Raw genomic sequence first — 17,364 nt, forward strand, 5'->3', positions numbered from 1 at the left:
AAGTAAATTTGAACCTCAGGCATCTGCTACAAGGTAAGTTGCGGTTTCTTAGTCCTATTTCAAATTTTTAATGAGCAGTAAAGATTGCAACATACTAAGAAATATATGATAGCTTTGGTCTAATTTGGGCAAGGCTATAGAAGAGAACAAGTAGCTTCGAATCAAACATCATGATGGCGCCCCCCCCCCCCCCCCCCCCCCCCTTTTTTCTCAAAACACACACACCACACTTGGCCCCAAGAGGCTAACCAAGGTGAGGTGGTCCACCTCATTTCTCCTCTCCCTAATTGATCAATCTCATTTGATTTTCCCCCTCCACCCCCCTCTCTCTCCTCCAACTCTCCCCCCCTCTTCCTCTACATGTGTGTGTCTCTCTCTCTCTCTCTCTCTCACACACACACACACACACACACACACACACTCACAACCAAACCGTCATCAAGGTCGTCATCCCCCCCCCCCCCCCCCCTTGGCCCCCTCGTCCATAAGTGACACGGCCCTTTCTCGAGGGATCTATGGTGGATGTTCAATCGACCGTCGATCTCAATCTTTGCATGGCAAAAAAGTTGCTCCCTAGCCTCCCCGCCTCGGGTTCAACCTCACGACCTCCTGCTGGACACTCGCGCTCCCTATCCAGCCCACCTGTCGCGTTTGCTTGTGATGCATGCGAGTCCACTGCTATAAAACCCTGCCCCCCCTGCTGCGTGGATTCGACGGCCTGAAGCCCTCCCGCCCTACCGATCGCGTTCCCCGCCGTCGATCCCTCGAGTGACACCCGGTGTCACTTTTGAACGAGGCCCCCCCCCCCCCCCCCCCCCCCCCCAAAAAAAAAGAAAAAAGCAAGTGAGTGACTTTGATAGCCAAGCGAGAATCCAAAATTGTAAGGTTACAAACAGGCTGATACAGCTTATACTGAGCACTGAGCAGTGTAAATTTTGCAAGTGAAGTATGCTGCATGTACATGTAGGCTTTAACATAAAAATTCAAAGCGCTTTTGTTCTGTGCGCTCCCGCCAACAGCACCCATATTCATTGCTCCTCACAACAAACACAGACCGTGAAACACGTTAAAACTTACAAGCAAGCTTTTGAATTTCATCAAATCCCCATGCATTCGGCCCGACTGCGCAGTGCGCACTCTGCAGCTCTCTCTCTCTCTCTTTCTCTCTCTCACACACACACACACACACACACAGTGTCACACACAATGCATTGCATACATCACAAATTGGAAGCTCCCTCAATTGCCCGATTCTCCAACCGCAGAAAACTGCACCTCTTTTTAATGGCGACATTCCAATTCCCCTGCTCGACATGTGAAGCTTTTATGGAGGCCCTCCACAAGCAGTGTCTCCTTCCGTGTTGCCAGTAGGTTTTTCCGTCTGAGTCCTGACTGCCATCAATCATCTGCATGAGCTTGCGGCTAGTCTCACAAAACCGCGAGCTTTGAAGTGGAAGTTGCACTGCCGAAGCAGTTGTTGAGGTCAATTATTGCTTTGAAGGGGTCACAAATGCTTATCTCTCTGTGAGTCTGTGACCTAGCAGAGCTTTCAAAATGCTAATGGCATCTTGTACAGTATCTTCCACATCATCCGTGTGTAGCAACGATGGCTTCAGAGGTTGTTCTTCAACAAGTGAGGGCCCCATTGTCGACTCGTACATCCCAGTCTCTCTGGAAGGAGAAGGCGTGCAAGTATCCAATGGGACCCCTTCCTTTGTCCCCTCCCTTGCCGCTTCCACTTTCAGTTGCAATGTTGACTCAACGCCCCTGCATGAGTGCTCCTCTCCTCCAGATGGACTTCCTCTGATGGCATCTTCTTGTCAAAATGCCATGGCATCACAAACAAAGGAAAGTGTCTGTGTAACCGTTCGCTTCCGACCACTAAGGTACAATGCTCTTTTCTTACAGCTCACCATGTAGACTGGCATTGCAAAAAGGCACATAATTTGTTCTGATAAGCAAGGATGTGGATGCTCCCCATGTATATTCCAAGTGCCTGATGTCAAGTCATTACTCTCGGAAGCTTACTCAGCTTGGCTAGATTGCCAATTTCTTGAACCATGCATTATGAACAGCTCCTTATCACGAGAAGATTCTGTGCATTTGTGTGGCCTTGCAGCTTGAGAGAGGTGCAGCAGGGGGATGAAGTGGCCTGGTATGCTGATGGCGATACCGTTGTCCGCAATGAATATAGTCCACTCACTGCCTATGCCTTTGGTGAGTGATTCTTTGCATTTAGGCATCCCTACTTCAGTTGCGACTTTTACGACACAATGATAGATTTGGGCTTACTTTGTGGGGCAGAAGCTGTTGGTTATGTTCTTCCATCATCATTCGTGTGTATGTGAAAGCTATAGCTCAAAGGAATCATATGCCCAATGATTCTTGACTTGCTGATGAGATAGTGGTTCACAACGGATGTAATTCAACCATTGTTTATGTGGCTTGTGACGTTTTTACTAGTATTGCTTTGATTAGGTTCCTCCACTGCTGTTTTAGCTCTCAAGACTGCACTATTGAATTAGGTTTGCTGTGAGAAGGCAAAGCCTGACATTTATGCTAATCTATCATCATCTGAGCTCAGGCGATTCCCTTATCTGAAAGAAACCACAAGTTTAGTTCTGAAGCCGATACTTACAATGGCTGTGTTAACAGCATGATGGGTCACAAGTTGAATTAGTTTATAGCGATAGCATCCAAATGACAAATTATCCTTGTCCATTTAGAACATTTCAGATATTAAATGTCGTACTTTGCAAGCTAACACTGTACCAGAAAGCATCTAAACATTCAAGAATTTGAAATCTGCAGATAAGGTGTTTGGACCCACAACAACAACCAAAGGAGTGTACAATGTTGCGGCTATGAATGTTGTGCGAGGTGCCATGGAAGGCATCAATGGTACAAGGACATGTTAAGATTGTTTAATCAAAAGTCAAATTTTGAACATTTACAGTGATTAACCAAAAGTTGATTTAACATTCAGCCCTGAAGTTTTTGTTTCAGGTACTGTCTTTGCTTATGGTGTTACAAGCAGTGGAAAGACTTACACAATGCATGTAATCGTGCTTCTTGGTTTAAAAAACATTCAGTGTTTCTTACATTGATAGTTGTGCTCAAAGCCACTTTAGTGCAAAATGCAATTCTAAGCCTCCATTGTGATGTCAGGGAGATCCCAAGTCACCTGGAATCATACCACTGGCAGTGAAGGATGTATTTAGTATAATTCAGGAGGTACATGCCCTGCCACTCTTGTTGACCTCTTTTCATCATGAAACTTCTCTGATGTCCAAATGGCATATTTGTCACTAGGTTTTGAACTCAAAACATTCTGGGCTCAGTGCTGCACATTCTCTAGCAAGTGTCGAGATATTTAAGCTCATCAATTCTGCTCGCTGTGATATTCTGTTAATTGTGTCCTTCACTTTGCAGACTCCAGAGAGAGAGTATCTTTTGCGCGTCTCCTACTTGGAAATTTACAATGAGGTTTGTTATTGATTCCTGCATGTGGAAACCATAGTTTACACATAGTGTTTAACTTTCTTGGTTCAGACTCTCATTTGATAGTTTGTCTGCAGGTGATCAATGATCTGCTGAACCCTGCTGGGCAAAATCTCCGCATACGGGAAGATGCTGAGGTACTTGGTTGGGTGCTTGAAGATATTGCCAAGCATGCTGATTACTCAGACTTTCAGCTCTAACAGAGATTTTCATGATGAAGGGCACCTACGTGGAAGGTATCACAGAAGAAGTTGTTCTATCGCCTTTCCATGCATTGTCATTGATTACAGCTGGAGAAGGTAGCCCATAATCCCGATAAAAGGCGACCTGTGGTTTTGGATTTGAAACTGGCTGATTAAGTTCATTCCCTCTCAAAAGAGCGCTTTCTCTTGCAGAACTTCGCCATGTGGGCTCCAACAACTACAACCTCCTCAGCAGTCGGAGCCATACCGTTTTCACTCTGGTATTATGCGATTCTTGTGGTTCGTCTTACCTTATTTCTTTTGCAATCTCACGTGCAGCCTGTCGTGCTTGGCTGGCTTGTGAATAGATAATTGAGAGTAGCCCAAGACTAATGGATCCATTCGAGGAGGGTGAGGAATTGACAATATCCCAGCTGGTAAGTTGCAAAACTTCCAAAAAGTTTGTTAGTATCCTCAAAGCTGTAATGGATTTGTCTTAACTACGCACAAGCAGAACTTAATTGATCTCGCAGGATCAGAGAGCTCAAAAACAGAGACCACCGGACAAAGGAGAAAAGAGGGATCGTATATCAACAAAAGCTTATTGACACTTGGAACTGTGAGCTAACATTTATCCAACAATATCAGTAAAGGTTTCTCCACTGGCCCCTGGTCTTGCAATGAACGCTGTAGTCAAATTTCTTTACAGGTTATAGGAAAGCTAAGTGAGGGAAGAGCATCTCATGTGCCCTATCGAGACTCCAAATTGACTCGATTATTGCAATCGTCTTTAAGTGGATTTGGGCGTGTTTCGGTGCGAAAAGATTGATTGTCAAGTTGATTTGTGATGGCTCTATGCAAGCTGGAATGAATTTGACAGCTTGTAAAACATTATTTGTTTCGAAAGCTTTTGATGTGAATCAATGTTTGTGCAGCTGATCTGTACACTTACTCCAGCATCAAGTAACATGGAAGAGACCCACAATACCTTGAAATTTGCTCATAGAGCGAAGCGACTTACGGTGCAAGCCATTGTAAATCGGGTGAGTGGTCTATTTAGATAATTTTACTAAAATGTAACTATTTAAGTACATAAAGTGCATATCTACGTAGCCTTGATTGATTTACAAAGGTCACAGTCTTAAATTTACTGGGCATACAAAGATGCCATATGCTTCTAGCCAGAAAGCTTAATTTGGCAATGTGTTGTTAGAATAGTAAGTAGAAGCACACGCACACCCCTATGTAGTATGTCACCTACACTCACCTACCCAATAATCTCCCCTAGATTAGGGGCTCTGTAATGGAAAAGGCCTATGAATATTGAGAATAGCAGAATTAAGAGAACTATAGTGAGCATTTTTATGAGACTACTTTGAGAACATAGAGGGTGAACTTAATTAGTGGTAGAACATAACCATTATACTTAATTAACTTGGCATGAACAATACTTTTGCAAGAGAGAATTAGAGAACTTTACAACAATTGAGGACCGGATTTATGTGGAGCCGGTCCCCCTCCAAAAGGCTTCTGTATTATAATTTCTCCCATAAAGAGAGACTTGATATAATACAAGCTTTGTATTGCTTGAGACTTTGATGGTGCAATGAAGATGTCTTTTTATTTGTGTCTCTTCGTCTCCTATATAAGGAGCCTATTGTACTCAGTTTTCAAGAATTCATTCAATCAATCAAACACACATTCAGTCTCTTGAGTCTCAGTTTGATCTTAAGTATGAAGTTTTAAGCTTTAATTATAGGATTGGCCCACTAATCCTCAGAGTAGTATAAGAGCAAATTTTTTCTCGGGACACGAAGGTTGTGAGCCTCTCACCCTCGTTGCTACCCTCTCCCTCCCTCTCTTGGAGTTGTATGGTAGCAGCGGAAAGTGGTGCTCTTCGACTACGCGTATGAGGTAATTGATTTAATTCTACGCATATAAAAGAAACATAAACAGAAGTTAGAACAGGACAGCCATGAGTGTGTGCAATGTACCCGACAAACTTATGCACCCTTTCACTTCTCCGTGCTCGCACCCTTTCTAACCAAAGGTCATCGCGATCGGCCACTTCTTCTGCGAATGGTCGCATCCCTTTGGGCAGCAAATATCTCTGGCGCCGAATCCCTTCCCAAGTGGCGGCGTTTGACGTTTATCTGCTGGCTGTTTTGCGCACCCTTTCCCCAAATGTTGCATGTTGGCTAAATCACTGTCTTCGTTTGTTTTTTTTTTAATACAACTAGTAGCGCAAGAGATATAAAAAACCCCCAAATTTATTAAAACCCAAAGTGGCGGGCCAAACTTGGCTGGCCTACCCCAAAATTTACCCAAAAGAATTAACCCCCATGTGATTCGGTCTTCCCAATCTTAGAAAAATAAAAATTAAGTGTATAAGTGAGGGTGAGTTTAGGAAATGAAAAGCCACATGAAGGTGGAAAGTCAAAAGATGAATGGAAAGTCAAAAGACAAATGAAGATGGAAAGTCAAAAGACCTTTTGTGTCCATATAAATAGGTGTTTCTCTGCTCTTTCACTTTTCCTTTAGCATTTTCTTTTAATTCTCTTTAGCGTTTTTTTTTCCTCTCTCTCTCTCTCTCTCTCTCTCTCTCTAGCAATGTTGTATTCATCTTTCTTAGGTAATATTGTTGCAAATCTATGTGCTTCGTCATTGCCTGTCGTTACGTGCTATAGATTAACGCATGGTTTTTTTTTTGAGTGGAATTTTTGAATTAGGAGCACCTTTTAATTCTTTTGAATTAGAAGCACGTTTTGTGAACATATCTCTTCAATTAATAATGCATGAAAGCAAGCGATTCCCAAAACTGTACGCTACTTCTCTGCTCAGCACTAGATTTCTGGATATCCTTTGCACACGAGCCACATGGCCGACGACAAATTCAACATATCTGTGCCGTTTCTCTCGGACATTGACGAGATTCCCGAAGAAGGCTTGCAGATTGTACCCTCTCTCAGCACCCAGAATAATCATCATTATCTCGGATACTCCAAAGCCGGAACTCGTTCAAACATAGTTTTCTGTTGCCGAAGTACCCGTCCAGAACCTGCTCGTGCACCTGTTCGAGAGTTCCCTTTGAGATGTAACCATGTCGAATTCTCAAGGCGGAGGTGGTCAATCTGAAGACGCCCTTACTCTTATCAAGGAACAAATGGCCACACTTTCCACAAGCCTCGCATCACTTCGCACTCGTTTGGATCAGATGCAAACGCAAAACACTTCTCGGAGTTGTCCTACGACTTCTCGGACGACTAATGTTGCTTCTTCCACACCTTCTTCAGAAGCTTCAGTGGACGAACCAAACGAACAAGATCCAATTGATGAGGTAGACAATCGTGAACTTCAATTACTTTATAAATTTTTTAATGTTGCACAGAAGAAGCTTGATATTAAACTGCCTGAGCCTTATAATGGTCGCCGCGACAAGCGCGTGCTGGACCAATGGCTATTCAAATGGAGGCTTACTTATCAAACACAGATTTGGTCGAGCATTTCTTTGGTGGCAACGGCGGGTTGTTGACGAGAAACACACATCTTCTTGGAATAAATTCCGGCGTGCTATTTGCAAGGTGTTTGAACCTGTCAATGCGGATTTTCATGCCCGGTTCTCTCTTGGCCGCGCAAGCCAAACAGGCTCCTTGGCCGCAGATATCATAGAGTTTCAAAGACTTTTTGGAGATAGAGAATCTCAACCCCTTTGATAAACTACACAGTTTCAGTGACGGGCTTGAACCAACCTTGAAGGACGATGTGCATAAATACACCCCTACCACCTTGGATGCTGCAATTGCCTATGTGGAGTGTCTTTGGCGATAATTGATGCCCTACACAGAATTTTTTCCTTGGTAACAAATCTTCAAATAGCGCTCACTTTTCATAGTGCGATTGCAGAGAAAGCTAGAGCCAAAGTCAACAGCAACAATCTCAGTTCAGGCAGCACGCAACTGAGTCTTATTCAACTTCAAGGTTCTATTATCAAGATAGACAATCTCAAAGCAGATCTTCTTCAAATGCTTCACTTGATCGTGGTAAAGGGCATGATTTTTCTCAAGATCGGTGTTCTAATACTCAGCAAGGCTCTTCGTCAAGTGCTTCTTCGACTTCAAAGAACGAAGGATTATGTACAATTTGCGGTGGTGATCATAGATGGTATCAATGTCCAAAGAAACCAAATCCGTCTAATTTAAAAAGAAATTCCAATGCGGAAACATCATTCAATTTTGAACAACTAAATTCCGCTCAAGATAAAGGAAAATCTGTGGTCAATACAATTCATGTCTTAGAAGATATGAGTATTCTTATGATGCATACTCAGTGCAATTCTTCAATTTTGGAGTCTCTTCCAAAGCAAGTTTTGAGCCTTTTCGGAACTCTCAATGGTTGCTCCATCAATATTTTGGTGGACATGGATGCTCGAATATTTTCGTCAGTACTTAGATAGTTCGACAGCTTGGCTTGCCAACTCAGAAGACATCTCACTTATATGATGTGGAATTAGCAGATGAATCAGTTTTAACTTGTGATGAGATAGTTTGACAGTTGCAGTCCAGTATTCAAAATTATGCAGATCAACTGGATTTCGAGGTCATGCCTTTATCTTATTACGACATGATTCTTGGTCAGCATTGGTTATTCCAATATGATCCAGCAATTAGCTTTGGAGGACATACTATCAATTTGTTCAAAGATGGACGTGAATTGATTTTACACGGACTTTATCATGCGGAACGAGTGATTCAAGCCTCTCGTGTACTAGTCAAACGACATGATACAGTGAATTATGAAGTGAATATGATTTTCGATGCGGATGCAGAAATTATTATTGATGAATTTTTGAGTTTATTAATTTCTCTTGAATCAATTGATAAAGACAAAAATGATTTCAAGCTAGAAGTTTTTTTAAGTGCTACATCATTACCAAACAAAGATAAGAACATAGTTGAAGATTCTAAGTCAAAAGATGATTATGCTTTCTTTGATTCTGTGCTCGATGATGATATGCCAATTGCAAGTCATGGAGTGGCAGTTTTTGAAGATGATTCTGAAGAATTTTGGGATTCATTATTGGAAGATGATTACAGTCTCAATCCAAAATCCTCTTCAGTGATTAGCAAAGATGAAGTTAACCCCTTCGAAGAATGCCTTGAGAAGATTTTCTCTTCGCCAAATATATTGCAATTATTGGAAGATTTTGAACTAGAAGCCTTACATCACATTAAGGATTTTGAAGATCAATCTCTTGTTGCATTCAACATGGTTATGCCAGATTCCTCTAGAAAGTAGTCCTCTATGTGGCCATCCCGAGTAGTCCCACTGTAAAAAGTACTGATCTACCTCTGCATGGATTCTCTATGTGTGTAGGTCCTCTCGCCTAAGGGTAGTCTCTTTGAGTCCACAGATCTCTAGCAAGAAGAGACCTAGGCACCTCTGGTCATAGTAATCCATGATGTGGGATAAGGGAACAAAGCCCTTTTTGAATAAGCAATGAAAACACTTGCGGATCTCATAATATGTTGTGCATTGCTAGATATAATGCTCCTTGGTCTCTGGCTCTCTCTGGCAAACCTGGCATAATCTCTCCTTTGGGGGTATTGGCGTGTCTCTATCTCCGAATGGTGAGATGAGGTGCGTAGCTGACCAATAACACATAGAGAGAGAGAGAGAGAGAGAGAGAGAGAGAGAGAGAGAGAGAGAGAGAGAGAGAGAGAAGGGAAACTATCCCAAGAGATCTTAAAGATCTAGCCGACGAGGAGAGTTGAACTCAAGACTTGTTATATATTAAACGTCTTCAAAAGGCCAAAATGATCTATGAGACCAAATTGAGACAATCTTGGTGGATCTAATATAGTATCTGGGCAAATTAAAATGAAATAAAGTGAAAAAACTAAAATAATAATCATCATCAATCCCCAAGGATGCCTGGCCTCGGGCCCTATCCGAGAAAGTATTGCATGGGTCGCTAAAGAGCATCATCAATGTTTGCCTATGTATATAGGCGTATTGGACGTCTCCCATGTAGTGCTAGAATAGTCTTGATCCTTTGTTGGAGCCTCCATCAATGTCGCCCTCGTAGACGTGGGCGTCTAGCTCTCTCGAGCTCAATGGCTCTGTCAACTAATATACCTCTCGTATAGGTGGGCACTGAAGTTAGTTGTGAAGCTTGCTCATTTGACTGCCGAGTTCTACTCTAAAGAAGTCAGTGATCTCTCTCTGTGTGAATGTCTCCCACTACCCGATCTCCTCAAGAGACTCTCCATGTGTCTGCACAGATCTAGGAAAAGCAACCCGAGGCATCTCTGATCTTGCTATGTCATGACTCTAGCCAACGGTCCAAAGCCCTCTTTGAATAGACAATGAAAGACGCTTCGTATCTCATAGTATACCAAATGTGATGTAACTCTGTCTCTGGCTCTATGTTACACAAGTGGCAAATCTTGGCCTATGCTGGTACCGAATCTGCCAGTCTCAATCATTAACTGACGTGATGATGTGCGCATCTGACCAATAGCACATGGTATCCCATGGGATAAATGAGTATCCATATAGACCGGTCTGATCACATATCCATCCTCTCTTAGTTGGAGAAGATGCTCTCTGTAGAAAGCCATCTTTGTGTCCAACTCGTGTGTTGATTGTGTCCATGCTCCTAGTATCTAGCCGAATCAGATCTTGACGTACGATTCGAGTGATCTTTGTCCGCGTGGGAGATAGGGAGGGTGCATCCAATGAGTAGCGGGGAATGGAGGCAATCTATCCATGGTGAAACCATGTGACTGAAACCATGATGTCATTTGCCCATACCAACATGCTCTATCCCCCTGCAACGCTAGCTGTTGGGATGACTCAAGGGCTAGCCGAGCATATCTCTCTAGGGAGGTCCCATAAGCTGTGCATGCTATGCATGAAGGATACTGAGAGAGAGAGAGAGAGAGAGAGAGAGAGAGAGAGAGAGAGAGAGAGAGAGAGAGAGAGAGAGAGAGAGAGAGAGAGAGAGAGAGAGAGAGAGAGAGAGAGAGACGATGAAATGAAATAAAATAATTTTTTAACGTCTTCAAAAGGCCAAAATGACCTATAAAATCAATCCGTTATAAACTGGTGAATCTGATACCATGCTTGGGTACATTAAAAAGAGATATTGAAATGATTCTAGAAGTGCTTGTAGCTAGAACTGTGTGGGGTATGTGCGATCACTGATACAATGGGTGCCCAATACAAGAGGGTGATATAATGGGTGATGAATCTATCCTCATCTATACTCTAGATGCGAGATAGTATGGCTCGAACTCTTTGTTGTAGTCTCCGTCGATGTTGTGAAGCTTCTCTCCTTAGTTCTGGGCGTATCAATCTCCCTAGCTCCAATGCTCGGTCAATGAGAGTATCGTGGGTGTGAGAATGAGCTGAGATTTGGAGTGGCGGTTGCTTTTCTATTTGTTGAGTGCTTGGTGTGAGGAGATCAGTAATTTGTCTCTGGGATTGTCTCTCTCCATATCTCCTCAGTAAACTATTTCTGTGTCTGTGTAACTCAAGTAGATATAGTTCAAGACATCTTTGGTCGTGATAGCTCATGACTCTGGAGAAGGGTCCGATGCCTTCTTTGAATAGACAATGGAAGTGACTCCACCCCTCGTACATTGTGCACTGACATATATAACGCATCTTCGTCTTTGGCTTTGTATGGCATAGGCGGCATATCCTACTAGTTGCTGGTATCCCTCTGAATCTACCAGTCTCAATCTCAAGCTGGTATGAAGATATCCGTATTTGATGAATGGCACATCGTAATCCATGAGATAGATGTGTATCCATATAGTTGGGTCAACTGACAAACCCATCCCTTGTGAGTTGGAGAAGATGCTCTCTATAGAAAGCCATCTTTGTGCCCAACTCTTGTGTCGACTCTATCCTTGTCCTCTTGATGAATGAGTCTAGCAATCTCCACCGGTGTAAGAGAGAACGATGGTGCATCGAAGGAGTACTCGTGGAAGGGACGCAAGGTGTCCACGTTGAAGCCATGTATTTGGAACCATGATGACATCTGTGTATACTAGCATGATGTGTCCCCCTGTAAAGCTTACTGTCTGGAAGACTCAAGGGCCACTGTGGCATATTTGTCTTTGGTAGTATCCCATAAGCTGTGCATAAGGAGACTGATCTGGTAAGTGCCTCTATCTCCATGGGGGGGCTACTAACTTTGCTCTAATGATCTCGTGTGGTAGGGAGGCCTTGGCTCTAATCAGTCGAGAGATCGTAGATACCAAGGGCCTCTCCACCCATCCTAACCCACATAGGGTCCTCAAACCTGAACCCCATAGAGCATAGCTGAAGCTACCAAGGTATCAAAGAGCCAAAGCTTTGTTTGGGGTTCTTGGAACTGAACCTATGAACACATCCTCTCCAATCCTCCCAAGGTCGCATATGGTTTGGTCAGTCTAGTCTCTGCTGCTCTCTTCAAAGAAAACCTTGGCCCAATGAAGACTATGATCTATCCCAAGCTAAGTATATGCATCTGTGTACTCCACAGTCTCTTGGCCATAAGTGTTGTAGGTGCTGATCTCTTGATCCACTACAGTGTGGTGTTAAACACCATAACCTTGTTTTTACCAAGGTTTACAGACAATCAAATATCCTCCGCAAAGCTATGTAATGCAACCAAATGTCGTTGCATACCCTCTAATGAGTCAGAGATTAACACAATATCATCACCATATAACAACAATGGAATCCATGTCCCTACCAGCTGGGCACCTTTGTCACCTCTATGTCAATGTAATCAGAAACCTCATATATATACATACCAAATAGAGTAGGAGACAATGGACAACCTTGTTTCACTCCAATAGGGGAGTGAACTAAATGAGATATCTCCTCTAGAGTGTGTACATGTCCCACCACTGATCTGTATAGAGCCATGATCCCCCAAATCAACTCAATGGACACTTCCATCTCCTATAGTTTGCGCATCACTCTGGCTCTGGGCATCATGTCAAATGCTTTACAAAAATCCACGAAGCTATAAAAAATCCATCTCTCATGTGCCCTACCCTCCTCAATGATGGCTTTAAAAGTGTCAGAATATGGTCAAGAGTGGAGAAGCCTCTCTTGAAACCGGCCTGTCCCGTTGTCCATATGCCCTCACTCTCTGCCCATTTGCTCAACTATTGCTCAAGGATAGACACATACAACGGTGCCAATGTGTGTCCAATCATAATAGTACAATAGTTTCCAAGCTCTATAGGATCACTTGTGTTAGGTGCAACGCAATTGAAATGGTGAAGATCTAGGTTTTACACTTCCACAAATCCTTTACTTCCTTTCCTTGCGTAAGTGATTCCTTTTAGCTTGAATGATAGTTCCTTTTATTTTTCCCGAGAGAGAGAGAGAGAGAGAGAGAGAGAGAGAGAGAGAGAGAGAGAGAGAGAGAGAGAGAGAGAGAGAGAGAGAGAGAGATATGAAACGTTATATTAAACGTTTTCAAAAGGCCAAAATGACCTATGAGACTAAACTGATACAATCCTTGTGGCCTAATTCAATGTTTGGGTACAAATATAAAATGAGAGAGAGAGAGAGAGAGAGAGAGAGAGAGAGAGAGAGAGAGAGAGAGAGAGAGAGAGAGAGAGAGAGAGAGAGAGATGAAACGTTTTCAAAAGGCCAAAATGACCTATGAGACTAAACTGATACAATCCTTGTGGCCTAATTCAATGTTTGGGTACAAATATAAAATGAACTAGAGTGAAAGACTAAACTAAAAGGCTGAAATCGTCAGACGGATATCATCATCATCATCATCTTCGATGACCAAGGATGCCTGGCATCGGGCGTTGTCTGAGAAAGTATTGCATCGGTTGCTGAAGAGCTTTGTTAATGTCAGCCTTTGTAAATAGTTGTACTTGGCGTCTTCCATATCGTGCTAGAATAGTCCTGATCCTCTGATGGAGCCTCTGTTGATGTCGTGGTCGCCCTTGTAGACGTGGCGTCTAGTTCTCCTGAGCTCAAAGGCTTTGTGCACAACTGGCATATCTTGGCTTTTGTTGATACTCTCCTAAATCTGCCAGTCTCAATCTCTAACAAATGCAATGATGTGCCCACTTCACCAATATACATCGTATCCCATAGGATAGATAGTGTTCATGTAGGCGGTTTTGATCACATATCCATCCTCTGTTAGTTGGAGAAGATTCTCTATATCGAAAGCCATCTTCGTGTCCAAATCTTGTACCAGCTGAATCCATGTGCTTTTGGTATCCAATTGAATCAAATCCTGATGTATAAGCCTAGTGATCTCAGTCCGTGTGAGAAAAAGGGCGGGTGCATCCAAGGAGTACCGGAATGGGGGTAGTCTATCCATGCTGAAGCCATGTGACTGAAACCATGATGTCATGTGCCCATACCAGCATGCTGTGTCCCTTTGTAGCGCTAGCTATCGGGATGACTCAAGGGCTAGCCGAGCATATCTCTCTTCGGATTATGCATGAAGGAAATTGATCTAGTAAGGGTCTCAACTATGAGAGGGGGGGCAGCTAGCTCAGCTCGAATAATCTCATGTGGCACTGAGGCCTTAGTCCGAATCAACCGAGAGATCATAGAGACTAGAGGCCTCTCCATACATCTCCATCCATCAATGCTACCAGATCTTCCATGGTGGTCCACTGAAAGTCCCCAAATATGAACCCCATAAAGCATAGTTGAAGCCACTAGAGTGTCAAAAAGCCATAGCTTTGTTTGAGGTTTATGAAACTGAACCTGCTAACAAATCTTCTCCAATCCTTCCAAGGCTGAATAAGATCTCGTCAATCTAGTCTTTGTTGCTCTCTTCAATGAAAAGTTAAAACACCGGTCCACTGAAGACTACCCCAAGATAGGTGTATGCATTTGTATACTCCACCATCTCCTGGCCATTAGTAAAAGTGGGTGCTGACCTCGTGACCCATTGTGGTGTGGTGTTAAACACAACAACCTTGGTTTTCCCTAGGTTAACATACAATCTGTCACGTGACACATCTAACCCTATGTGTACGTGGACAAGCTACTTCATGACAAGGGTTCAATCCAATTCAGTCAGTCAGTCAGTCTAGAATAGGAAGTGATCTTGCACTTTTGTGAGTCTGTTTGTAGACCGTGCATGTCCAGACACTTGGAGTAGATGCATATCCTCTGGTTGCACATGGCATGATCATCAGATATCCATCGGAACCCATCAGGAGCATTTTTATAGTGCATAGATCTATTTTTCCTATTTTCGATATTTTTCACTTATTATTTTTAAGTGACTTTTGCTGGGAATTAGGTAGGGCAATTTCAGCAAGCAAGTATATAAAGAAACCTAGCGCTAGCACTTTCTGGCAGAAGAGGCAACATGAACTTCGCGTTCAACAGGCACCTTCTCAACAAGACCCCATCGGCGGCAAACCTAGCATTTTCAACCAAGGACCAAGCCTAGCATTTTTCAGCATTGCAGAGCCTCCAACGTTTTTGCAGTGCAGATCAGCCCCGGCGACAGCAATACAACAGATCAGCCCTAGCATTAGCAGATTCTCCCCGCAGGACACCAAATCAATCTAGCGTTTTTGGAGCAGCATAACAGACAGTGTTTTGCAGTTCCGTCGCTACAAGACCTCAAGAAGGACTTGCGTTTTCAGTTTTCAGCAGTTACACATCGTAGAAGAAGTCTTGAACCTCGCAGATCTCACTTCCCATAGCACATCCTCGCCGCGCGATCACATCCTGCGAAGTTTGCAATTTCAGCTTGGAAAACGTAGATTGCAGCATCTGTGTTTTCAGCGCGTCGTCGTCGCATCCTCGTCATTGACATAGAGTCAGAATTCAGTAGATAAAGATTTGCAGATTTCAGCCATTAGCATTTTCAGATTTCAGCCCGTCTCGTCTTGGTCCTCATTGTCGGCAAGTCCAAAGCATTGTAGAGATTTGTGCAATTAATAGTAGACCGCTCTCGCCATAGAGAGTGGGGCCTTCGGAGGAGAGTTTGACAACATTCTGGTGTCGTATTCTTCTCTCTCTATCTCTCAGTCTCAACACCTTCATTCACAGTGTTCACCACTTTGTTTGTGTTCATTGCACTCTCTCACTAAAGAAACGGAAGGCTCTCCCTTTCGTAAGTAAAAGGAACCTTGAGCACAGTTCGGAGCACTCATCCTGAGCAAAGTTCAACATTCACTTCCGCTGCACCTTACATTGGTAGCAGAGCTTTGTTCTGTATCACTCAAGGAAAGATCTACACTTTTTTTTTTTGCTTGTTGCGATCGCACGTTAACCCAAGTCCTCTTGGGCGTGTCGATTCCTAATCGTGTTTTTGAAGAGTGACAGGAAACCCAAGAAAGAAGGGCTTGTCCAGCCTCCCCTTGTGCCTCTTTTCACTCATTGAGAGCGGGCCGTGCACTTAGCGGCCGGCCAATCGACGTGAGGTGAGAAAAAGCAACCTTGGTGTGAGCGCAAGGCCGCCTAGGGGTACGCCCATGGAAAAGAGCAGAACCCGGGTGAAGAGAAGATTCTTCTCTAACATAGATTGCAAGCTAAAGAAGAACCTTAAGATTCCAGAACCTCAAGAACCTCAAGACTCCCGAAGCTCAAGAACCTCAAGACTCTCAAAAACCCAAGAACCCAAGACCCACAAGAACCCAAGTTCCTCGTGAATTTAAGAACCAATGATCTCAATGTATGGTCATCACCCGAAGCGGAATGGATACTTTGCATGAAGGTAGTGAGCATGAAGAAGGTGAAGAAGAATTTTCCCCACCAGGAGGTTTTTTTGACCCTCTCCCTTTCCCATCTACGCCACGATTTGCACCAAATCCTAAGGAGGCTTTGGTCAAGTCGATGATGGACATGATGGTAGAACGACAAGAAGCGACTCGTGTTGCGATGACACAACTAGAACGACAGGAAACCTTGGCTCGCGAAGCACGCTTGGCGGCCGAGGAACGAAAAGAAAGAAAAGGAGATTGACAAAAAGTCGAAGAGCGTGACCACCAAATCAGATAGGAAACCTTGGATCGCGAAGCACGCTTGGTGGCCGATGAACGAAAATAAAGAAAAGCAGCACTACAGGAAGCCATGGAGCGTGAGCGTGAGCAAGCGTGCTTGGCGGCCGAAGAAAGACTGGCAAAGCGTGAGGTTTAAAGAGACCTACGCATGCAAGAGTTGGTCCGACAGGCTTTTACCTTGAGACCCGCGCATGATAAAGATGTTGATGGTTCATCAAGCGGCTCACGTCGAGATCCAGACTCCAACAACCTCGTCACAGAGAAGATCACGTTCAATAAGTATGATGGTAAGATGGATGTTACGATTATTTATTCTTGGTTGGATCAATTTAATGCTTATTTTGCGACAACTAATAAGATAGGGAATAGCAAGGTTGTGACGGCAGCTATATACCTTGCCGGTGATGCCATTAATTGGTACCACGCATGGCAAGAGGCACTGTTGACCTCGCACCTAGAGGAAGCCAGGGATGGCGCGCCCCTTTCCTTCAATTGGGCCGACTTCCAAGACAAGCTCAAGGCGCGGTTTATGTCCCCATAGTACCTAGCACGGTTGGAAGGCGATTGGCGCAGTCTCAAGCAAAATGGTATGCTAGTTATGTTTTTGCAGCTCGGCACCCAATTACACAAATTGGATGATGAGCGCAAAGAGGCTTTTATTTTCAGGTTGG

At 43.6% G+C, this 17,364-nt stretch overlaps 1 protein-coding gene across 4 annotated transcripts in view; it reads left to right on the forward strand.

Moving 5' to 3' along the window:
* Positions 1-1,012: 1,012 nt before the first annotated feature.
* LOC147420202 (kinesin-like protein KIN-7D, mitochondrial) overlaps positions 1,013-17,364 on the forward strand; it is a 101,302-nt gene continuing 84,950 nt past the window's right edge. For 2 of the 4 annotated variants that reach the window (XR_015187020.1, XM_086504966.1), the window contains exons 1-13: positions 1,015-1,886; positions 2,120-2,217; positions 2,812-2,901; positions 3,007-3,059; positions 3,169-3,234; positions 3,433-3,486; positions 3,579-3,638; positions 3,722-3,800; positions 3,897-3,964; positions 4,052-4,120; positions 4,198-4,302; positions 4,393-4,497; positions 4,619-4,726. Coding sequence is in view for 3 of the 4 variants with exons in the window: in XM_086504966.1 (XP_086361092.1) it covers positions 1,555-1,886; positions 2,120-2,217; positions 2,812-2,901; positions 3,007-3,059; positions 3,169-3,234; positions 3,433-3,486; positions 3,579-3,638; positions 3,722-3,800; positions 3,897-3,964; positions 4,052-4,120; positions 4,198-4,302; positions 4,393-4,497; positions 4,619-4,726 (1,287 nt within the window). In the remaining variant the exon portion in view is untranslated. Of the gene's footprint in view, positions 1,887-2,119; positions 2,218-2,811; positions 2,902-3,006; positions 3,060-3,168; positions 3,235-3,432; positions 3,487-3,578; positions 3,639-3,721; positions 3,801-3,896; positions 3,965-4,051; positions 4,121-4,197; positions 4,303-4,392; positions 4,498-4,618; positions 4,727-17,364 lie in introns of all 4 variants that reach the window. The other 2 variants (XM_086504965.1, XM_086504964.1) reach the window with 2 other exon arrangements.

Source organism: Adiantum capillus-veneris, chromosome 28 (genome assembly GCF_014529385.1).
Source record: "Adiantum capillus-veneris isolate H3 chromosome 28, ASM1452938v2, whole genome shotgun sequence".
Lineage (NCBI taxonomy): Eukaryota > Viridiplantae > Streptophyta > Polypodiopsida > Polypodiales > Pteridaceae > Adiantum > Adiantum capillus-veneris.